The sequence below is a fragment of the Acomys minous genome (genome assembly GCF_964271855.1).
Source record: "Acomys minous genome assembly, chromosome: 18".
Taxonomy (NCBI): Eukaryota; Metazoa; Chordata; class Mammalia; order Rodentia; family Muridae; genus Acomys; species Acomys minous.
Genome location: NC_140501.1, coordinates 483555 through 508580, shown reverse-complemented (window position 1 = coordinate 508580; position 25026 = coordinate 483555). Strand labels below are relative to the sequence as shown.

At 38.9% G+C, this 25026-nt stretch overlaps 1 protein-coding gene across 3 annotated transcripts in view; it reads right to left on the bottom strand.

The window, feature by feature from the left end:
- Positions 1–25026, bottom strand: part of FGF14 (fibroblast growth factor 14) — a 554596-nt gene that overhangs the window by 144802 nt on the left and 384768 nt on the right. Inside the window, exon 1 of one of the 3 annotated variants that reach the window (XM_084767840.1) lies at positions 17481–17900. The exons of the other annotated variants lie outside the window; for them this stretch is intronic. Within the exon in view, the coding sequence (XP_084623966.1) occupies positions 17481–17673 (193 nt within the window). The 5' untranslated portion in view covers positions 17674–17900. Of the gene's footprint in view, positions 1–17480; positions 17901–25026 lie in introns of those variants that run through there. 3 annotated transcript variants of the gene reach the window in all.

The following is a 25026-nucleotide window of genomic DNA, read 5'->3' as shown; positions in this document are numbered from 1 at the left end:
CAAAAAAATTGGATCACATAAAATCTTTACATTGAATTTTTCAGGTTTTCAATGTTCAGGGATGTGGTTTAGTAGTCTATCTACAACCGTTTTGCTCTTAGGAACGACCAGGAAATAAACTTGAAGAGCTAAAGAATAACTCAGTTTTTTCAAAAGGCTTAAAATAATCTCTGGGATATTACTTTCTCATGTACTCTGGTGCCTCACATTTGACCATGTCCCCTGGAGGGGGAGACCTGGTGGCACTGAGAGGAAGGATAGCAGGTTACCAAGAAGAGACTTGATACCCTCCCTATGAGCATATACAGGGGGAGGTAATCACCCTCAGGAACAGTCATAGGGGAGGGGAATAAGGGAAGAATGGGAAGGAGGGAAGAATAAATTTTAAAAAAATCTCTCCTGGAAATGGGAGTAACTTAATAGTATGAAACATGCAACACAAAAAGATATATACCCAGAGACAATTGTTAACAAAAATATCACTCTTTGCCTCAGATTTCCTCAGAACTTACAGCTGAATGTGGATTCAGTAGGTATATCAGAAAAGATTGAGTAGACTCGAAACCTGGCCAAAATCTTTCTTCCTAAAACTTCAAATGCTCTGAAAACTTGGATCTGAAGTCTTGATTGTAACTGACAACACAAAACTCTCAAATTTTGGCACCATATTTATTTTCTGTCTATGTCCAGGAAGTGGGGACCAAAGAAGAGTAGATCCCCTGATGACTGTCATCCAGGGTTACAATTTAAAGTGAGCAAATTAATTTTAATATTACTAGTAAACAGCTTTCTCAGTATCAGAAAAAAAATTCCCCAGGCAAACCTGAAAAAAGATGAGCTACGCACACTGTTGCATGAAATGGGGGGACTTGGGGTAACAATGCTCAGGAGAAAGGGAAAGCAGGCAGAGGGAGTGTAAGCCACAGTGCCCTGTGTTGGGCATCACTCTCTCCATAATTTCCTATATCAAAGAAATAAGAAATCGATCTAGACCAATTTTTGTCATATAATACTAAAATGTCAAAAATTAGATTTTATAAATACCAAGACTCATTGTCAGAATGTTTATAAACATAAACCCATCCAAAGTAAAACAGAAAGAGAACAAACTAATAAACACACACACACACACACACAGAGAATTATTCACATAATTGAAAACCAACTTTATATTAGAGTAAATTAAAGTTTTATGTCATATGTGTGTACGCACATTCTCATATACATGATATATATACATATATAATAATTTTCACAAAATGTAAAATCACAGATCACCTCTTATTTTTGTATCCAAAGTGACCATTAACCAATTAAAAATTAGAAAATATACCAAAGAAACTACAAATGAATGTAGAGAAAAACAGAAAAAGGTTAAAGACACAGAAAAAATGAATATATATATAGATATATGAATATATCTATATATATTTAAATCAATGAAATTAATCACAAAGGTGATAAAACTGAACACAACTCCTGTCATTTAGAGAAAAACAATTTCATTGATAAGTTCACCAGTAAAATAAAACAGTAAATAAATGGAAACTAACTTATTGAAAATAATCACACTAGAAGAAGAAGAAGAAGAAGAAGAAGAAGAAGAAGAAGAAGAAGAAGAAGAAGAAGAAGAAGAAGAAGAAGAAGAACCACAACAATAACTTTAACAACTCCATCAACTACTACCACATCAACTACTTCTACAACAGCAACAAAGTTAGCAAAAGTTCCAGAATACGTGAGACTCAACGAGATAAACCACATCTAAAAGGACAGAAGGGAAAGATGATGAGATAATGGGTTTCAAAGTTGTCAACTAAACTTTATTAGATGTTGAGAACGGAAAATATCTCATTTACTGTGTTAGATGCCAAAAGGATGCCTTTACTATACAGTGATTATGGGTAAGGTTCTTGAGGATGTACTGGTTTGTTACTCATCTAGGTGGTATTTACATAAATGTGTTCACTTTGTGAACATTCATGAAGTTTATGTGGTTAGTTTTATGCTTGTGAATGGATATTATACTTCAATAATATGCAAATTTAAGCAGGAAGCTTTAATCTAGAAACTGCCATAGAATTTATGAAATAGTATTAAGCGGAGTACCCAACTTCTTCACACATATCATACAGAGCGGAAGAAAAACAAAAGGCTGGCTAATAAAACAATTTACATTTTAATTTTTTTGGACCCAGAGGGGTTCCTATATCTTTCATGAACAATAAATAAATATCTCAAATTCATTTCTAAACATGGTGTCAGCATATGTAGTGTGTAATCCACCCATCCATTTCTTCATGAAAAAATAGTCTTCTAGCCAATACTGCCACAGCCAGTTACTCAGGACCTTTAACAAACATGGGTATACAGTGCCCTCAAATGGAATCACCTTGGATGTAAGTGCCAATAAAGAATTCCCCATAACCATAAAAGACTCCTCTTAACTCATAATTATTTTCTTCACTAGGAAAATTAGCACTTAATGAGACTTTTATCAAAGAACGTTTTCCAAGCCTGCCGTGGTTTGGAGAATGTGAAGTTTTCACTAGCTGATTGCTAATCCGAATCCATTAGATTGATCTCCCTTCAAAAGCATCACATTTAATAGATCCCATAGCTTGAATCCTCTGTTTGCCTAACTTGACTTATTAAATTGAGAACCTCACATATTGCTTTCCCCCTCTCTCCCAGCAGAAGTTAGCTGCTGTGTCGGGGTCCAACGTAGTATCATCCAATGGCCCTGGCTTGTCTACTACTGCCATAGAGATGATATTTTACCAATTTCCTACATCATTCATTTTCTCTAACACCCTCTCCAGATGCATTCTAGGAGCTTCTTATGCTGCTCGTGAGTGAGACATTCAATACACTTACAAGACAGAAAGCTGAAGATTAGGTTCTTATGAGACAATTTACATTTATTGAAGTTACAGACTATGTTTTTTGGGGGTGTGCCTGTGCACATGTGTGCGTGTGCGTGTGCGTGTGCGTGTGCGTGTGCATGTGCGTGTGTGTGTGTGTGTATGCAGAAACAGGGGTGTGCAGACTCGTGGTGATGAATAATACTGAATGTCAACAAGATAAGATATGGCTTCACTTAGATGACAAGCTCTGGGTATGTCTATGAGGGATTATCTAGGTTAGGTTAGTTGAGGCAGAAAGACCCACCTTTAATGGGGGCAGCATTATTGCATGGACTACATTAAAAAGATGACCTTAAGAAAAGGAAAGATGAGTACCTTACCGTCATTTCTCTCTCTCTCTCTCTCTCTCCCTCCCTCCCTCCCTCCCTCCCTCTCTGTCTCTCTCTCTCCCTCCTTCCCTCCCTCCCTCCCTCTGTCTCTCTCTCTCCCTCCTTCTCTCTCTCTCTCTCTCTCTCTCTCTCTCTCTCTCTCTCTCTCTCTCTCTCTTCTTCCTGGTTGTGGCTTTAATGTGTCCAGTGGCCTCAAGTTCTCACGACAGTAACTTCTCCACCATGGTGTACTGCCTACCCCTCTCTTACAACAGAAGCTGGTTGCTTCTGTATCTTCAAACTGTGTACCCAGATAAACCCATCGTTCAGTAGCTTTTGTTGGGTTATTTTTACCACAATAACAGGAATTATAATTAATACTGTGTCGTCGTTCTTTTCCTAAGCTTGTCATTGTTTTCATATGTATGAATTTAATTCCTACATATGAGTTTGTTATCTTGTGTGGCAGGATCTTACATATACATCTGGTAACTTAAGAGGCAGTCTTGTGTAGATATAAACCCTAGGATAAAACAAAACTTGCTAAGGTTTAAAAAATAAAGGTACATGGCAGAGTCAAGTACATTAAATAACAGGAGTCATTAACTTGTCTTTGGAAGTACATGAGTAATCATCTCAATATTTCTTACTTTTAATATCTACATCTGTGCTTATAAGAGAATTGTTCCTTTTGTAGGTAGAAAGAGCACATGACAGATAAAGACAGAAAGGACCAACCTTCGTGCAACAAGCTCTCTCTTTCTCTCTCTCTCTCTCTCTCTCTATATATATATATATATATATAGAGAGAGAGAGAGAGAGAGAGAAATGGTTGGTTTTCATGGCTCATGTCTTATCTTCACCATGTTTCACTTTAAATTTTTATTCACATACACAGTACACAGATGCTGATAAGAAAAGCATTAACAACAAATGTCTTAAATGATAGATTACAGTAGATGAGACCTTAACCTCATCCATAACTCTGTTACATTATAAAAACTGAAAGCTACAATGTAAATGTAACACACATACACACATGTGTTTGCACATAAATGCTTTGCTAATGAACAAATGACTTCCAGGCACATTTGTTGAGCATCCAACAGGAAATACAACCGTACGTAATCCCAATTATGGGGACTAGGCAAGCATGAGTGGCAGGGTGCTATGCTGGGGCAGCAGTCAGACAGTACCATTCTGGGGAGAGTGGTCACTCCTGTAGATTGCTCTGTTGTGGAATGAAAATGATAATACTATGTAGAAGACTATGTACAAGGAAAAAGAGGTTTATTTGGGCACTCCTTTTTTAAGAACAAAATCAATAAGCCTATGTTGGTGACAATAGGAATTCTCTAGGAAATTCAAAATGTAAAAGGGGCAGCAGTGCATGTAAACTAACCTCTCAGATGCTCGGTGGCAACAGTGGTCAGTGGTGTATTCCATGTCCTTGTAGGTCCACCCGAGTTGGGCTATAGCATCTACCACAACGCCATCTATTCATTATTACAAAGTAATTACAGCAATGCTTCTGTTAGTATTTTAAAACTATGGTGTTTAAAGCAAACATGGAGGAATTTATGTGCTGCAAACTAATATGACAGCACTCAGAGAGTAAAAGTTCCAACACATATAAAAATGGTTGGACACCAGAGACATTTCTAATGATGGGAATTGCACCAGCTCAGCAACAGCAGTGAGATAACTGGTAGCCTTTGTTCATTAGTATTGTACTCTTGAAATTCCAGCAACTTTACATAGCTTCTGCAACTTTCTAAAATGCAAAAGGCTTAGAATGAATTTTTAAAAGTTGAATGAATATGAAATACTCTGCACCTTACAGGCAAACTCCAACACTGCCCACATGCTCTTTAATGGTGCACTCAAAATATGAATCGGAGGGATTCCAGAACATTTGTGCTGATTTTCTGCTGCCGTGTTTAGGTGTTAACCTGATGTCCTGTGTTAGAAAGAATTGGAAACCTGTTCAGAGAGTTACAGATGTCACTGTTCTGCACAATATGTATGTGTGTGCCAGCATTTCACTGGGCACTGATGCCACACTAGCACCCGTGTTCTCTCTAGTTAACCTGTAATGAACAGATAACATTGGGCTTGATAATCTAGCTCAAGCCAATGAGGAATCTGCAGAGTCATGTTGCTGGCCACTGGTACCACCTAGCATTCACAAGCTTATTCTCAAATGGCATCCTTCACAGGGCAGACTACTTTCCACTACCAAATGAGTCCCTGGGAAAAGTACTTCATTTACTCTAATCCAGGAAAATGAAAATAACACCACCTACTTCCTATAGTGGAAGACATGAGTTGTAGAATGCAATGCACATAATCCTGGAAGATGTAGCAACGATACTTTAGTTACTTTCCCTACATTTTCTTTAAGTTTGTCAGGTGCAAAGACACACAATGCAGTCTGCTTTGCACAAAGGTGCCTGGTTTTCTTTTCCTTCCATTCAAGTCAGCCCCATCTTAAAGAGAATGGAGGAACAGCTTCTGTCAGGTTACCGCTACCAAGTCAGGCCTCTACATAAAATCTGTTCATGAAAACAGCAGCCATCTCATTTGCTGGAATAAAGATGAGGTAATTATTGAACATACTGAGCCACAGCAACGATTAAGGTTCTGGTGGCATTTACTTATGCAGAAAGATAAGTAGAGTTAAACAGTGGTAACTTGACCAAATGATAAAAAGGATAAAAAAAAATCATGAACAAATATTTAAAGGGCAAGATGTATCCAACGATGGGCAGGAGTTATTTACAGAAATTTAGAGAGATAAAATGAGGCATGTGGTGGAATAAAGACATTAAGCAATGAGATTCTGTTTTAAAGATCTTTTCAAGGGAGAGAGAATTGTTGGGTTCTGGGGAAATTAAGTGAGTAAACAAACAGTTAGATAAGCAGTTGTTTGCTGCTTGTTTAACATTCAAAGCACCCTGAGAAAAACACTGTACTTGTGTGGAAGCCATAGAGCATAGTGGTCCCCCATCACTCTTGGGGGAATCTAACAAGAATGCAAAATGGAACTATGCCTGCAGATTCATTCCTACACTCCAGCTGCGGCTTTGTACCATCTCTCGTACCTGGGGAGTCCTTTGTCATTCTGACAGCAATTAAAATAAGAAATGGAAAATACAAGAGCAAACCCATTAACTTAAATTTTTTACCAGACCTCATAATTGTAGATCTGTATATAACAGATGGGCTGGAAGAGAACGTATGTACTTGAAATGTTTAGATACAAAAAGGGAGCAAATGTGCTCTTGAAAACATTCTCCAGAAAATTTACCTTTCCTTAGCTCCTATTTATTTCTACATGATACTTGAATCTGAATAATAGTTTCATTAAGCATATAAAAGCATATATTTTAATTTGCCAAACAGTTATTTGCCATGATAGTAATTAAGGAGTTTAAAAATAGTTACTGCTTAAGAAAAAATATATATTTGAAAATAAAGAGAGTTGATTTAGGCTAATTCTTAAAAATACCATTCAGATTTTTCTCCAGATTATGAAGAGAAGTCATTCAATGCACACACAAATGTGCTATACAGATTAGCTTTTCCACACAGGGAAATACTGTTGTATTTGAAGGACACTAGTGAAATAGCAATAAGTTTTAACAGAAACCCAGCTACACACTGGCAGTAAATAACTCATTAAGACACTCAGACAGAAAGCCTCCTGTAGAGGAATTTTAATCCGGCAACGTGGCTGCTTTGGCAAGGGATTACATCCTAAAACCTTCTAGATTTGTGGGATTTGGTTGGAATGATACACCTTTAATCCCTCTGGCTGCCCTTGGTACACATCTTTATTCCCAAACAATGATGGTAAAGCTAGTTTTTAGAAGTAAGCAGCCGAGTTTGAAAATGATGTCTAATTGAGGAGGAGACAAAGTGACAAATCAGAGAAGGATTTGACAGAATGAGTCAGAGTACACTCAACTCTCACTAGAACAGAACAGGAAAGAGGCTACTTAAGAACAGTAGGGAGGGGTGGTACTAGAGGTATTTTTTGTTTGTTTTTTACTGAGAGTTTCTAACTGTAACAGTTTTACAGAGGTAGGTTACAGAGAGAACAAGCAAGACAGAGGTGGAGACAGAATGAGCCAGAGTGTGAGAAGGAGCCAGAAGATTAAAATATATTGCCACAATTAGTGAGACAAGGCAAAGCAATCAGTCAAAAGCCAAGAGAAGCCAGCTTGAATCAGTCAGCTTTGAGAGGAGTTTGGCCAGAACAACTGGGTTGAATGAAAGAGCAAAAAAGGCCCTCGTCTCGTCCCCTCATCTAAGGAAATAAAATCAACAGTTTCAGTCACCTACAGCCATGCTTGGTGGTTTATACCTGCAATGACAGCACACTAAAGGCTAGGGTGGGAGGTTGCAATGAATGTGAGGGCTAAACACAGAGGAGTAGGTAGCCAAAGCTCCATGAAGGAAAGTTCCTAAAAACCATTTATATCTTAACTATGAAAATGCAATCAAATAAAAAAAAGAAAATACAATCATATGTAAGTTTAAGATAGTATAAACAATAAATTCTAATTACTTTCGTGCTAATATTAGATACTCTCCACTAAAAACATAAATTTATTGTGAAAATGCAAAAATGTTCAAGACTGTGCAGTTGGGATAAAATCAGAGAACAGACCCAAGGGGCATCTAAACTGCATCAATGATATTGAAAAAACAGCTTCAAATGAGAAAAATTAAGTAAAATCTATTAGAAAGATTGAAAAATAACATGAGGAGAAGACTAGGATGTTTTTTTCAGCCAGTTGTCAATAAAATACAATTGCATAGAAATACATAATTGAGAGGGGTTTCCTTTTCAAATTGAGGCGTATTATCATGTGCTTACAATCTAATGAAAGTGTGTGCTAATATGCTGTGGTTCAGAAAGGAGATAAAAATTACTCCAATGATGAGCCTACATGGGAGAAAAACATGTGACTCAATTTAAGGTCTTCACACAAGATTAGAACACTAAGGTCCATCTCTAGTTAGGCATGAAAAGGGAACAATTGTAGACCCATAGAATGGCTTTTTGAATCCATGGGACTCTGTAAAAATATAGCATTTATTATTGCTATTTTTCTCAGGGAAACAGAAGCTAAGTTATTATTCAGGGTGGAGAAATGGAGCAATTGGAGGATGTTTGAAGAGAAATAAGATAAGAAATATTACTTATCTAAATAGAAATATATTTTTTAAAACTCACAAGGGCCTGCTTAAGGTCATTGACTACTAAGACAGACCAATTTAGTTGTCTGTAGTTTTTTTTTCTTCAGCCAAAATCAGCCATGTTGATGCAAGCTTAAAAGAATTGCCCACTGAATGGAGCAGTTAGTTTTACCCTGTCATCAAGGCAAAAAGAAGAGGCAGAGAATATTTCAATCAAATTGCATGAAACTATATTCATAAGCAGTTGCAAACTTACATGTTCACCAATATGCAACATCTATAAAGTGTATAATATAATTTACAAATAATTTGACTTGTAAAATGACTTGTGGCTACATCATATTTTCTAGAATTAGTATTCAGAATAAAATACAAGAACTTGTTTAGAAAAGAGCTATGATCCAAGGAATTGATTAAAAACCAGTAAAACACAGTAGATTTCTAACCATCTGTAATTTTCATGATTAATTTGTGATAATTTAACCTCTGTGGTTTGACTTCATTTTATCTTGTAAAATAAGACCAATGAAAATGTAATCAATAATATATCTTAGTGAACATAAGAGATATGAAGCGTATGCTTTTCAAGACAAGTAATAAAACATTTAACATATTATTCATTATGTAATACTGAAAATTCTTAAGTTTATTAAGAAGATCACATCTCTGTTATATATATCCTTGCTGCAACAAACTCCCTCATACAGAGAACATAAGAAAGGAAGAGTTATTTTGGGCTCACAGTCCAAGGATAATGTCACTGGAAGTCATAGTGGAAGAGCTAAAGAAGCTGGTGATATCGTGTCTGTGGTCAGAAGGCAGGAGGCATGATAGATGCTTATGCCCAACTCACCTCTTTTGTATTCAGTCCAGACCATCGCCTTTGAAATGGTGTGCTTACAGCTGAGATGGATCTTTCCACTTCAACCAACCAAATCTACGCACTGACCTAATTTAGATGATCCCTCATGGAAGTGCCAGAGGCCAGGCTCCTAGGCAATTCTAGATTTATGAAGTTAACAATGACTAACTCCCATAGCATCGTTGTATGTGATATTCAGAAATGCTAAGAACGAAGTCACATTCCTATGTCAAAAGAGACGTGGTACATCATGGAATTTTCTTTTCTCTATTCTTTTTACAAAGCTTACAATCTAATATTTACTTTGAGGTAAATTTGCTTCTGGCTGTAGTTTTAAAGTTAATAATACGGTGTTAGAACGTTTTGCAATTAGATTCCTATTGGAGATACAGTAACTGGATTACAGTTAACCTTATCCAGATGTACATATTGTGTTTTCTATTATTACTTGCAATAATGTGACTTGCATTAATAGAGAACTTTAAAACATCATAAAGGAATACAAGACTGTAAAGACTGGAGGAAGATAGAAGATTCAGGAAGCTGTATGCTAGTCACAGTTGAGGCCACGACTCCCGATTGGCTGTCTCCTGTGCTCATACTATCATCTATCAACATGAAAGATGCATGGAGCATGGTGTGAAACAGTCTGCAAAAAGTATTTCACAATATTGAATGACATTATGAAAAAAGATACTTCCCCAACTATAAATAACTGATAAAATAGCCTAGAAATGGTATCTAGTTTCTTGTCATTCCCTACTGTCACTTACCCCAAGGAACAGTAAATAAAGACTTAGTCATGGGGCCTGAGTTTCTTAATGAAGATAAGAGTCACTGTAGATACTGCCACTCAACTAGTGGCCATTTGGTCCAGATTGCATTATGATTGGCTTCATATTAGCCTTTCTAAAGTGCTCTCTTATATATTTAAGTTTACTGTTACTGTATTTCTCTAGCTTCTGAGCAATACCAAGACTATCAGATGTAATTTAGATCACACAACCATCATAAACTTTTTAGCTAAAAGTTTCTCATCACTTGTGAAGAATGATGAGTATAACCGAAGGAGAAGTGATTTAAAAATTAAATAGATAAATCATATTGAAAACTCACTTTTAATTTCTGCCATTTTTAAAATTAATCAAATGAAATGGAGAACTGTTGTTTTTCATGGAAGAAGGGAAGCTTTATGATTTGCTTGAAGAACAATATTTGCAAAACACAATTAGGAAGCATATGTGCTGCTGCTGTATTCACAGAAACCAAGACATGAAACAACCCATGTCTGTCACCTGATGTGAATAAAGAAAACATGGTATACGTACTAAATGGAGACGCTTCGGCTATAAAGTGGAGGACACTTTCTCATCTCTGACGTCTTCGATAGAAGTGGAGATAACCATGCTAAAGTTATTAACCATACATTTAGTAATATGTCTTATAGGGTCTTAGCACATGAGCTAATAAAAAGCTCATTCCATAAAGGTTGAGAGGATGGTTATCTGAGAGAGAGAAAGACTAAGCACTAAGTACTAAGCTGCAGTCAAAATAGAAGTAAGAACTCAAGTGATCTGTATTTTGATGTTTATTTATTTATTTATTTATTTATTTATTTATTTACTATGTATACAGTACCCTGCCTGCATGTGTACCAGCAGGCCAGAAAAGGGCACCAGATCTCACTATAGATGCTTGTGAACCACCATGTGGTTGCTGGGAATTGAACTCAGGACATTTGGAAGAGTAAGCAATGCTCTTAACCACTGAGCCATCTCTTGAGCCCCTCAGGTGAGCTATTGCATCTAAGGATGACTATAGATTATATGATAAAGTGTGGCAAGTTCAAAGCTAGCAGAAAGCATTTTTAATATCTTCACTATAAAGAATAACAGGTTTCAGGAGTACAGTATTCTCTTTTTTTAAAGACAAGGTTTCTCTGTGTATTTTTGGCTCTCCTGGACTCACTTTGTAGACCAGGCTGGCTTCAAACTTACAGAGATCCACCTGCCTCTGCCTTTGCCTCTCCCTTCTAAATGCTGGGATTACAGGTGTTCACTGTTCTCAATATAACTTAAACAATGTTTATATCTATCAAAATATCAAATGAGCTGGACATGGTCTCTCTAACCATTAATCCCAGCACTTGGTCAGTTGAGATAGGAAACGGCAAGTCCCAAGCCATTGAGAGCTAGATAGTGAGTTCAAAGTCAACCTAAGCAATATAAGGATAGTTCTTTCAAATTAAAAACATAAGCACTGCACTAGATATACAATTAGATGTAGATTTCTTGCCCAGCATGTGATAGTCTCTGGATGCAATCTCTTTACCTCCAAGAATAGACATAGTTTCCCATTAATCTGAACATTTTGTCTATCATCAGAATGAAATAAATTGAAAAATAATATTATAAGTATAAAAGTAGGATTATTAACAACAACAAAACCCCAGAGAAATCTGTAGCTACATATAACATCATCCTGAAATTTTCACTAATTTTAAATAAAAAAAGAAATCTGTAAATAACTTTGATACCCATGGGAGTGCAGGCAGAAAAGTTCTTATGATTCTTGGGTGAAGTTTTTGCTAAAATAAAAGAGTAAAAAGACATGGCTATGACAAATTAATGACTTAAGTTTATATAAGTTCAACTTTATGAATATAATTCAGCTGGGAACAAACCATGTTTTGATAGTTAAATCTACATTAATCTAGTAATTAATTTTACTTCATTAGACTACATTTTAATGTACTGTACACTGAAGCAATGTTTATTCTTAGAAACCTACCATAAACATGAATTGTTGAGACCAAAACAAGAAAGTCATTGAGGAAACATAATTGAGTAATACTCCTATAAGATCTTTACATAGCTATTTAAAAAACAAAATTAAACACTTCAATTAAGAAACAGCATGATTTTTTTGTATTCGTAGTACTACTAACAAAAGATAGAAGAATTCTGGTTATAAAAAATCATTAAACAACATTAAGTCTTATCAAAATATGTGTAGGTGTGTTTCTTGTACGCAGCAGAATGATAGGTCCTGTTTTCACATCTGTTCTCTTAGCCTGTGTCTCTTCATTGGTGAGTAGAAGCCATTGATGCTGAGAGATATTAATTACCAGTGGTAATTGGTTTCTATATTTTGATGTTGGTAGTGGTAGAGTGTGTGTGTCTCTGTCATTTTTTCAATTTAGAAGCTGCTAATCTGTACTTCTGGTTTACTCAGGTAATTAATTTTCATTCCTTCTCAAGCCTCTGATGGGGTTGAAGACCAGGTAGTTTAGTTTTACAATTAAGCTTAGTTTTTAAGGGACTAAGATGCTTTTAGGTTTAGATATGTTTTAAGTTGATAGAGATGAGATATTATAGATACTGATTTACGTTCAGAATTTTAGATTCACCAAGATAGGAAAGAGTTTTCAAGGTTGCCAAATTCAAACAGTCAAAATATTACAAATGTAACATTTTTTTGTAAGTCCTGATTGTTTCATGGTTCTTCTTGATCTTCCTGTGGTCTCAGAGAAAAAAAAATCTAAACAACAATAACAACAAAACATGCTTAAAACATTTCCAAAAGGAGAGAGGGAAAAGGTTCTCTTCTTTAACTTCCATAGACCTGTGCCCTTTGTCTACAGCACATGACAACTGCACTGAGGTAGCAGCATACACATGGAGGTCTGTGTTGTTGTCTATGTTATTCCTTGAAAGGCTGGTTATCTTTTACATGGTGCTTTATAAAGAGGAAGGGTCTCCTCATGTCTTAGGAAACTGAAGGTTTTCACTGTCACACTTGAGGGCAGCTGTCTTGTCTCTGTGGATCTTCATACATTTCTGCCTTCTAGAACACAGATTAACTTGAAAACGTAATTTAAGTAGCACACTTTTCATTTCTAAATTTTAGGCTACCCTGAAATTTATTTTAAACAAAATGTGTTGTTAGCAAACCTGCACCCACTTGCCTGAACACAAACAGTGCATAATTCAATGGCTTCTGTGATCCTAGGTAAAAGTGCAAACAAAATATTAGCTTGCAAGAAACAATTACACAGCCCTCACCAAGATTTTTGAAAGGCTACTACTCTAGACAACTTCTTGCTAATTTTAGCATTTAGAAACAGAAGCATAATGCTTTTAGGATAAGATCATTTTCTTTATTTTCTGTTTTAATTCTTCTGTAAAGATTTTTGAATGATAAAACATCTGCCCATTGTTTGTTTCCTGTGTGTTTCTTTTTCTTTATATAAAGTTAGCATATACTTTTATTGTGTTCTCATGTATTAACCAGGCATTAAAATGAGGTAGTTGATATCATTGATTGCTTGTGACTAATAACTCACTAAAATCCCACTCTACAGCTCCACTTATAAGGAACAGATTGCATTCATGCATTTATTAAGGGGAAGTAGGAAAACATGAAGGCTTGAAAGGATCTTTGACTTTAGTATGATTTTGTTAGAACACTGAGGTTCAGGTTCTTTAGTTAAACAACAGAGACGTGTATGAAAAGGCGCAGCTAACACTCTATTTGAAAGCTGAGGAAAACAGACATTTCTTCTTAAGCACAATAAACTGACAGTGTGCGCAGTAATTATTATCACTTAGACACAACAATGAGAAATTACGAAATGCCACCAAGGGTTATCTTAACATGATAAAGTAAATAAAGTCTTCTCAGAAGGTACGTCCTCTCAATGTTCAGGAATAAAATTAATTCTAGCATGTAAGTATACATACGGAGAGAAGATTCAGCACAGAGGAAAGCATGCATGTGTGCACGTTCATGTGCACACACACATAATTATGCATATAGAAATGCACACATACACATAAGCATACATATATGAAAGAAACACATTCAGATGTCTAATTTTCAGGATACTAACATCTGTTTAAAGTCAAAGGAGGTGAAAGTGTGAAAGGGCTGATGAAAGGTCAGGAGTAGAGAAATCTGGGAAGGTGGAACAGTCAAAGCACCTACAGCCATCCTGCGGACTGCTCAGGAGCAAATCAAGGCATACAGTGAGAGGGAGGGGGGCTTTAGTTTAATACATTTTACAATATAGAAATTACTACCTAATAAAGTTTTGGATTTTTTGCTTTTTGTTCTTTTGAGAGATTTCACAGTTAGGACTAGCCTTGAACCCTTGGTCATCCTTCCCCCAATTCCCAAGTTCTTTCATTACAGGCACGTGTTACCATAACCAGCTAAAAAATATTAAGGGAGGGGAATTAAATCCCAAAGATTAAGAAATGTTTATTGCCATTCTCTAAAACAAAAAAATGTAAAGCTATTGTTTTGTCTTGTTTTGAATAGTCAATGCATATTGTACTTGAGGGTGTGTTTCAAATCTCTATACCTCTTTTGTTTCTCCCTGTGGACTAAGGCTTTTCCTGCCTGCAGGTCTTTGCACCGAAATGGCTTTTAAAAACTGCTCTTGCGCCTCTACACCCTTGTCAGCAGTCAGTCCTCAGCGTGGGCATCATCCCTCCTCTTCTTCAGTAGACTTAGCCCTCCACTCGCCTCACTCCTAGCTCTGCATCCTTCTTTTTCTACTCTGCAGGTTTGTAGAACTGTGAGCATATTTCTCATTCACTGTTCTCCCTATGTGCAGTAACTCTGTAGCCTGAGTGTGTGAGCTTCATTGGGGAAGAGACTCTCCTAGTAATCACCCAGAATGTATCAGATCGGCAGCAAGGCTTATCACACTGTCAACTTTCAGTACTCGTTTGTTTGTCAGATTAGTGATTTTCAAGTACTAAGAATAAATGAAACTATCATATTAAAGATTATATCTATCTATTAGCAAATCAGATTTAAAAAGTTTCCTGAGGCAATTCCTATGTAAACAGGAGGTAAAGAAAAGCATATATACATCCACATAAATATATTTCTCTAAATAGTATTTAAGAAATAAATCAATGACATGTACTACATATAATCATAGCCATACTATATATATATATATATAATCTATCATCTATCAGTATATAGTTACTATAACAAAGTTTTAATGTTCCTTTCATTTAAAATGATACTAAGTTTATTTCTGTCTGATGTTCTATTGCTATATCTGTGATTTTCTTCACTAAAGAATATATTTTTTAGGTAATGAAACAGAGGAAGAAAAGAAAATATTCCACATAAGTTAATATTATTTTTCTTATACTCTCTCAGGAAAAAATGATGTGACAACATGGTCCCAAATGTAGTTTTCTTGCAAACTATTGCACGGTGTGTGTGGAGGGGTGTGCACGCACTCGCTAAGGCTTATGAATACTGAAGAAACAGTCAACAATGAAAAATAAAGAAATTGGCTATTAGAGAGTCCAGGTATCCTTCAAGACTAGAAAAAACATCTCATCTAGAAATTCACCACATGTCAAGTAACCCCTCCCTCATCACCCAGTGTAGCCAAAGGAGCCACTGCATTTATAATATAATCTAAATGTTACATATTTTAAGAATGTACACTGTGACGTATAGCCCGGTTCACCAGTGTTCGTATAAAGATAATCTTACTTAGGAGAGACTGTATCCATTGCAATTTAACCAGATGGCAATTTCAGAGTTCTCTGTTGTAAAGCCTACGTTCCACTGGGTAACCTATCTGATAAAGTAAGAGGCAGACACTGTGGTGTTGGTGGACACTGGTATGGACAGTGACTAGAACACTGAACTTAAAGGTATCCTGGATAAGGTTCCTGCATAAAGTGTAAAAGATTATTCTTAAAAATGTCACTCTGCTCTGAAAGTTCCTTGTCCCATGGTCTTTATAAGGAAAAATTTCACTGTTACATGTATACAAGTGCATCTCCCTTAGAATGTGCAGGAGGGCATATCTTACACGTGGTCTTTTCAGCATAATGGCAACAAACAGCAAGTTACCTAAAATTTCTTATTGCCAATATCAGCTATTGACCTTTTTTCATATTTGGTGTTAGCCTGAAAATAAGCATGAAAACTTTTGGTCCTGGGTAGGTAAAGGTGTAGATACATACAAATCCCCACAGAAACCCAGTCTTTTCAAATGTGTCTCTTCCTTGTCTTTGAAACAACAGCACATTGAAAGCAAACACAGCTGGGCTGGGAGACTGTATTGTGCTGGGCAAACACAGTTGACCATTAATGTAAATATGTTCTGTTTCCTGCCCACCTGGTTAGGCAGAGTAAGCATCCTTATGTTGCCCCCCTAACACCCCACGTGCTCCTAAAATAGCCACCCTTTGTAACTGGGTGTGGACAGGGGGACAGATGGCCAGGCTCCATATCCTGAGTAAAGACTGACATTTTACAGGCGGCAGAAGGTCATGAGGGGCACTAGCTCTTTCTCAGAAATATAATAGTAATATCACATATAGTAAGGGCTCTGTGTTGGCCATTTTTTGTGTTGTAACTGCTCCTGCTTCATATAATTTTCTAGTTTATCAGTTAAAGCAAACAAAACAGGAATACAGACTTCCCCAACGGGCCCAATGGGATTCACTTTAAAGATAACCCTGCACTCACCGGAGATTTGACTAAAGGTCTCCAGGTAGGTGATGGGAAGTGACGATCAGTGCCCCTTATAACCAGCTTTTCATTAACTCTCCCCTGACCTAACCGTTAGCTCACTTGCTGCCTCCCCCTACTCCATTTCCCTTCCCTGCTGATGCTCTCTTCTTTTTTGCTAATTAGTCCCAGCTGAGGGTCCCTGTCACCAAGGGATGTGAACCAAGGGGTTTGCAGAAGACTAAAGGTACCAGGTGAGGCCAGGCACACATCAATTCCTGGCATCTCCTATCTGACTAGGGGCACAATGCTTATGGCCTGAGGCACTGCAGAAGAAAGACCCCCCATTCTGCGGATATTGTGCTCTGGGGAGCCCCAACGTCCGGACAAAGAGTACAAACACATTTTCTGGAGCTCTGCTCACAGAAGAGACAATTTAAGGGCTCTGGGCGGGCTGAGTTCCCAGTGGCTGGCTACAGGTTGCCTGGGAGTCGATTCGCAGCTACCCGGGGAAGGCGCTCGGACGCGCTGGAGGGAGATCAGAGGTTTGGAGAAGGGTGGACAGAAACAAGAGGGAAGGAAAGAGCAAGAGGAACCCGCAGCGGTTCTGTCCAGGCGGTGAAATGCCCGCCTGCCATCCCATCCGAGGTTCACCTCCCCACTGCGACCCACACAGACCTTGGCGCCGCAACCTGCGCTTCTTGAGGCCGAAGATGCGCACTTTGGAGAAGATATCCACCAGGTTGCCATTGCAAAGCCCGCGGTTCTTGCTGGGGCTGCTCCGCCTCCTGCTGGCAGAGGGCCGGTCCCAGTGCTGCTCCCGCGCCTGCCGCTTCTGACGGATCAAGCCGCTGGCGATGGCCGCGGCCATGGTGGCCCAGGGAATGGGTCCCGGGGAGGGAGGGACAGAAGCAAGGGGAGCTAGGGCACTGAAGAGGAAAGGGGCGGCGCAGACAGCTGCTCGCCCCGAGGGAAGCGGAGGGAGGGGCAGTCTGGAGGGGCTGGGGACAGAGGTAAGGGTGGTCAGTCCCCACTAGGACCCATCGCCCAGTCTGCTGAGGTCGGATCAGGCGCGCAGATACTACCGGGACACAGTCCGGGGGAACTGGAGGTCGCGGCAGGGAGTCCAAAGGGCTGTGGCTGACAGACACTTCGTGTTGCTGGAGCACTCTCGGGGTCGCCACCACCACTAGCTCAGCCTTTTTGTCCTGTCCACCTCCTGGGTGAGAGGTTGGCAGATCGAAGGGCTTCCTTCCTAGACACAGGATGGAGGGGCGGAGGACAGGTCGCGGCAGTGTCTCAGCGCATTTGTGGGTCCCCAGACGCGGTGGGCAGGTCTCAAAGCCTTGCTCGAGCTGCCCTGGGGCAGGTGTGGCCACAGTGGTCCGCTCTACGCTTCTGCCTGTGATTGTCAAGTGCTTCGGAAATCAGCATCTGGAGAGAGCAATCTTCTCCCCTGAGCTCTCTAATCAAAGCGCTCCATTCCCACCCCTCTACCCCCTCCCAACTATGTGGTCCCCCACCGATATGTCTTCAGAAAGAAAATAAAAAGTATATGCAGTACTGATTAAAAATAATAAAAAGAGAAAGGTAAAATGAATTCACAGGGTGGGATACCGAGACCCTGAGCCTTAGGAGGTGGAATTGAAGGAATATCAGCACTCTTTGGCTCAGATGAAACTTGCCTTTTTCCAGAGCTGCCACAGCTTAGCTAGGGTTCTAGAGTCCACAGAAAACTCCCAGCAGCACTTGAAAGGTGAGGTTGTTTATATTCTCTGGTTAATCCCTCCAGTACCAAAGCATCTCCACCCCCACCTCCTCCCACCCCCAGGCAGGAGGAGAGTGAGCCCTGGGGAGAGAGGCACCTCCAACCTAGTCACCCAAACTTGTTAAACTCTCTCTCTCTCTCCTGCTTCCAAGACGGGTAGGTTTATCATTTTCAACCATCAACGCTGAACAAAAAGCAGGACCAGAGGGAGGAGGTAGCTAATTTGTTCTTATTTAGAATGGACAAACAGCCCAGAGAGCAGAAGAGGCACAGGCCAGCCACTGCAGAGGTTCTACACAGGGACTGGGTTAGGATAACTGCCTAGGAAACTACTGAGGAAGTCTTAGCACAAAAATTAGCACAGAGTTGGGAAAGGGTGTCTGTTGCAGCACTCAGGTATAGCAAAAAGCAGCCACAACTGAGGCCATGCCACCATGAATTCTGCTTTCCTTTGGTTCCCCTCTTTTGGAACAGCACTGTCAGAGAGAAGCCACTTGAGCTGGATCTGAAATTCAAATATGATACTTTATGTCTCCTCCTTCGGTGTCCTGCCTGTACCTGACCGTGTTCTCTCTTATACTATTAGGAATGGGAAGAGTCTAGGAAGGGAGGACAGCTAGGAACAGGGGGGCTGGGGAGGAGCTCCTTATGCTTGGCATGAGCAGTTTGTGGTCACAGACTTCAGGAGGCATTCCAGTGGCAGATCACTTTACCTACCATCCCAAGAAGGAGAGGGGAAAGGAATGCACCCCTGAGCCTCTCACCATCCAGAAGGAAGAATGCTCCGGCAGTCATTGATAAGCTCATACAAATCTTCTCCAGGGACTACTTGAAAACTGGAAAGGGGGCGTGTAGACACAGACACTCTCTGGGGAAGCTTGAACAAAAATATGCCGTTTTCTTTGGGGAACAGTCATAAAGCACTACAAAGATTCACCACTAGGCAAACGAAGGAAGCCTAGGGTGCATTCCAGGAACGCTGGACTTCTGCCCTCCACTGGGTCATCCATATACCCTCTTCTTGTAAGGAGTTCTAGTCCTCCACTGTTGTTGCTTTAGTTCACTCTTTGATTACTAAAAATGTGGGAAGAACACTTGCTGTGATGAGAGTGTGTAGGTTTGGGTCAAATGAAGGTAATATCAGTTTTAGGAGGATATCATTTTTAATACTAAGTGGTATTCTCTGTAAGGTTACTTCAATCACTTGGCTGTTACATCTAAAAACACCACAATTATTAATATTTTAGAGTTTCTTTGTCCAAATTTTTTTCATTGCTTTATCACCTATGAGCTTAAAGAGGGAGCTGGGAAAAGGAAAACATCAATTTATTTGAGTGCACATTTGCTTAGCAATGTCATGGTTCACAAAGAGAGAAGGTGGTCTGCAGAGAGATGAGCAGCCTGATGAAACACAGATTAAGGTATGGCTGCTGGTCTTTTGGTAAATCATTAGGAAAGAATTCCGAGAGCCATTACTGCAAAGAAGCCATTTAGACATTTAAAAAGTTCTGATTTGGAATTTCTGAGTGACTTCACGATTAAAACAAGCAGATTTACCTAAAGATTTTTGTAACAATTTCTTTTTGAGAGAAGAAGATGAGATGTGAGGCATAGTGACCTTTTAAATTGACTAAAACCCCACCAACCACCACACCATGTTTGTTTGTTTATTAACTTGGACGGGGTTGAGATTCTTGTTATCGCAGCTGGGCGCATTGCTTTTTTCGCAGGTTGCAGTTATTTCCCCCTCTGACTGGGTCCTCTGCTAGGGGAGTCAGATTTGGTACTTTGTAGGTCACCGCCCCCCCCCCCCACCTCAGTTATTTAAGGCCCTACAAACTCCACTGATTTTGAGGTTCAGCACCGCGGACAGTGACCCTTCCCAGCCACTGAAGAAGCCAGCGGTAGGGTGGTGAAGAGCAGTCTGTGAAGGTGTCCTAGAAGATTCTCCCTTAAAAACAGTTTTCTCGCCCACCCCTCTTTTTTTTAATGGAACGGAGATTAATCATCACAGCTCCCACTAACTGTAGTAACACTCCTCGAGGCCGAAGCTTTTCAACTGTTTGAAACCAGAGAAGCATCCTGCTGGCTCCGTTTTTTCAACCCTGACCACTGAAAAAGCACATGGAGCAGAGACTTGAGAGCCTCGGAATCTCTTGAGACCCCGACATTTCTCAACCACCCAAGCGGCACTTTCTATTGGATGTGGCTTCCTGTTTCTAGAGAGCTTGCCAAGGAGAGCGGTATTGGGTAATCAGGGTCTTTTTGCTTAATCCCGGCATTTTCCCTTCCTCTCCCAAAGACTGCTTGGCTGTTTACAGATAGAGATAAGTGAAAGAAAACTCAAGAGAGCCATCTGCTGTCTTAACTTGTGATAAAAGGCAGCACAGAGCTGGAGAGAAATCTCCTTTATGGCTGTGGTGCATAAGAAACCCAAACCTGAGGGAAGGTGACAGTCATAGGGGAGGGGAATAAAGGGAAAATGGGAGGGAGGGAAGAATGGGAGGATACAAGGGATGGGATAACCATTGAGATGTAACAAGAATAAATTAATAAAGGAAAAAAAGGGGGGAAATGGGAGGGAGAGAAGAATGGGAGGATACAAGGGATGGGATAACCATTGAGATGTAACAAGAATAAATTAATAAAATTTTTTAAATGAAAAAAAAAAAAAAAGAAAAAAGAAACCCAAACCTAAGGAGAACACAGGCAAATCTTTTTCAGGCCTCGGAATCTCTTCACTTATTAATTTCACCTTTGACTTTAGATCGAGCACAGAGAAAAATAAGAAGGAGAGAGAAGAGAAGAGAGGAGAAAAGAGGAGAGGAGAGGAAGGGAGGGGAGAGGAGAGGAAGGGAGGAGAGAGGAGGGGAGAGGGGGAGGGGAGGGAGGGAGGGGAGGGAAGAGGAGGGAAGGGGAGGGGAGGGAAGAGGAGGGGAGGGGAGGGAGGTTGTTTAGGAAGTGGGTTTTCTGACTAACTCTTAGGAATATGAACTCCAATTTCAAGTGATCTTGGTTCTTTTCTTTGCTTTTTTAAGTGTGCAACTTAAGTGTATAGTGACCCGCAAAGTCATTTTAGTTTCTTTCTGTTTCAAGTTTTGCATCTTGTTACCATCATCATCCTCACTTCAACTCACACAACCATTCCACCATGTTGGACTACTGAAGTAGTAACCCAATAGATCCCTTGAGGTTCACCTTGCTACTTTTTTCATACTTCACCATCTTAGCCATATCACTGGAGGTAAAGTTTAAATTATATTACAACCTTATTAAAAATCCTAGCTTCTGCTTCGCTTCTGCCTTCATTTATTTCCAGATATCCTATTCTCCTCCTTTGCTCATCAGCTGTTGTGCTCATGACACAGCTTATAAGCTTTTCATTCAACCTGATGCTCATCTCCATGGTTTTACCTGTGTCCTTACAATGCTGTCTTCAACCACAGTGCTTAAATACAAACAGCCTCTTCTTCTTTTATTAATTTATAGAGTACCCCTAATTTAGTTCGAACAAAATTCTCTATATAGTCTTTTGCTTATTTTGCTGATTTCCTCCTTCTAAATATAAGCTTTGAAGAACACAGATTCTCTCTCTCTCTCTCTCTCCCTCTCCCTCTCTCCTTATTGTCAAAAGCATACCTAATCAGCACTTGGCAAGTAACTGTTTACTAAAGATGAAGAAGTTGGATGTGTAAGTAGACAGACAGTTGATACCAAATGACATGAATAGAAAATACAGTTTAAGAATAAATGTTCCTATGGTAAAGCATTGAGACACAACTATTCACAACCTCATCACCACATATGCCATATACAAAGCATAATTTAAGGATTAGGTTCAACAAGTGAGGATATGTATATTGTGTTCTGAATGTTAGGAGGGCTCCCTGGAGGAAAAAAGTCTGGTTACTATTGAGTCAGAGAGGTCTCTATTCTGCTTTTGATGATTCAGCCACCATAACCCCCTCACTGGGTGCTATCCTGATTTCAGGCTGCACATTGCAGGTTGGTAAATATCCCTGTATACTTATATATGTTACTACATACAGCTTGTTACAAAAATTTAAACCAGATAAACTCTTTTTTTCCAAGTAGCAGCCTTATTCATAATAGCCAGAACATGGAAACAGCCTAAGTGTCCATCAATAGAAGAATGGATAAAGAAACTATGGTACATATACACTATGGAATACTATTCAGCTATTAAAAACAAGGAATTCCCGAAATTTGTGGACAAATGGATTGAACTAGAAATTATCGTAATGAGTGAGTTAACCCAGAAGCAGAAAGACTCAAATAGTATATACTCACTTATATCTGCATATTAGCCCAAGGGGCATGTCACATGAAAGCCTTCAATTACCAGGAAACTGGGACAGTGGGGAGGACATCCTATTGGGACTCTAGATGAGACAGATAAACTCTTAAAAGTAATCTACAGATACAAAAGAGGATCTTAAGGAGGAAGGTGTAGTTGCTTAAGTAATTTTCTCAAGTCCTTTTGAGTTTTTATGATGTTTTAGGCAATTGTACATAGGTGACTTCAATTTCAAGTCTTTCTGTGGTTAAAGAAACTGAATAAGTTTTGTTCATAATTACTTTTTTAAATAATAAAAATCAATCTGAGGAGAGGATTCAAACTGTCAATGGTCACCAGGAGCCAAGAGTGGGTGGGATGGCAGAACGGAGCAGCGCCTGAGCACCAGAGAGAGGCAGAACTAGAAACGCAATGGCAGGGATGGGAGCACAGCTGTGTTGGGCAAAGGAGCATGTCGTTGCTGAGTAGGGCCGGCTGTGTTGGGCAAAGGAGCGGTCGTTGCTGAGTAGGGCTGGCTGGGTGCTGTGCAGCAGCCTGAGCCTTGTGCATGGCCGGACCCCAACATGCCGGCCAGCCACATAGTCACCCAAGTTCTGAGCAGCAACAAAATGTCTGAGGAAAGGAAAGGTCCGTTTTCTGCATGAAGCCTCCTTGAAAGCCCTCTATGTTCCGTGCCAGTGGCTCTGCTGATGTCCATGAATCGAGGCCATGCTATTGGCAGTGATCCATATTCTCATGGAGGGACCTCTTTTTTTTTTTCTTTTTGCAATGGTGTCAATAATTGCAGACTCATAATTGAGAATAAGAGACATTGAAGAATTCTGTGACAGTCTCCTCCTACCTCCTCCAAAAGAAACAGTCTACAGAGAAATTTATTGAAGAGAGTCTTTAAAAATTGTGACAAAGATACTGAAGTGTAACTCTCCACAGCTGATGGCTTCTGGCAGAGATAGAGTGGAGGTGGGGAAGGACTCAATTGTGTTTAAAAAGATAGCCACTGAGATTTTTTTCCATACTTCAATCAGTATATGGGCAATACAAATTAGACTTGATGTATTTTTTTCTTTTGGAAAAGGCACGAGGTGGAAGGGTACATCAGGGAGGAATAGGAAGCAAGTGTGATTGGGGTGCATTGTATGAAATTCACAAATAATCAATAGAGATGTTATATTGGGGATAAAAATAAAGGAGAAAAAAGTTACTTCTAAGTGGACTGGAGTACCTTGTGGCACAAACAAAAGAAGAGAGAAAGCCAAATAATATAAAGTATATAATTTTGCATTGGTACCTATGTGAAATTTTTCCACTTGTTTGTAGGAAGGAATGAAATGTCTACATCTCTTTAATTTTATCATTGTCACAAATTTATGAGGTCTAAAACCATTAATTTTAAGATATATCATTATTATGATGTTAAGCAAGCATCCCTCTACCAAGAAGAGAGATAAGCATATTAAGCCATGTCATCCTGCAGATTATAATATATGTGCTAATTACACTAGTGTTTTTACATAAACATTCAACCTAGGGTCAATAAAACATGGAAAAGGTTTATACCATAGAGAAGGTATAAATGGTGGTTACATATAATTTCTTTATATCATGAATTTTGCTTAGATTTTGCACAACTTTCAGCAAAAATATTTTCAGTTCTTCATATTTTCTTGAGGAAGTTATTTTAATTTATCTCCCTGTGGTTCAGATTTGAATATAATATTCATATGATATAATAAGTATTCCTCAAATATTTCCAGAGTCTGTATCTGGTCAACCTCATACTGTGAGCCACTCACTCAACACTATGATATCACTGACTTTTTTAAAAATCACTTTTCAAATTTGTAAATATTTTCTAAATTGTGAGCAACAAAAGATACAGAATTGATTTTTCACCATCAAATTAATGTCAACTAATTATGGATGAGGTGGTCCATGGTTATAAATGACATATTTGCATTTGTTTTTAAATTCCAGACAAATAAATTCTACTTAACAATGATTGTAATACTTTTTATGCAAATGTAGAGACTATAGATGTAATTTTTTCTGAATAAGCCATCAGAAAGTAATATTAATTTAAACTTGGCACCAGTTTTCAAATACTTAATTAATATTAGTATTTGTCTGCTTGTGACAAA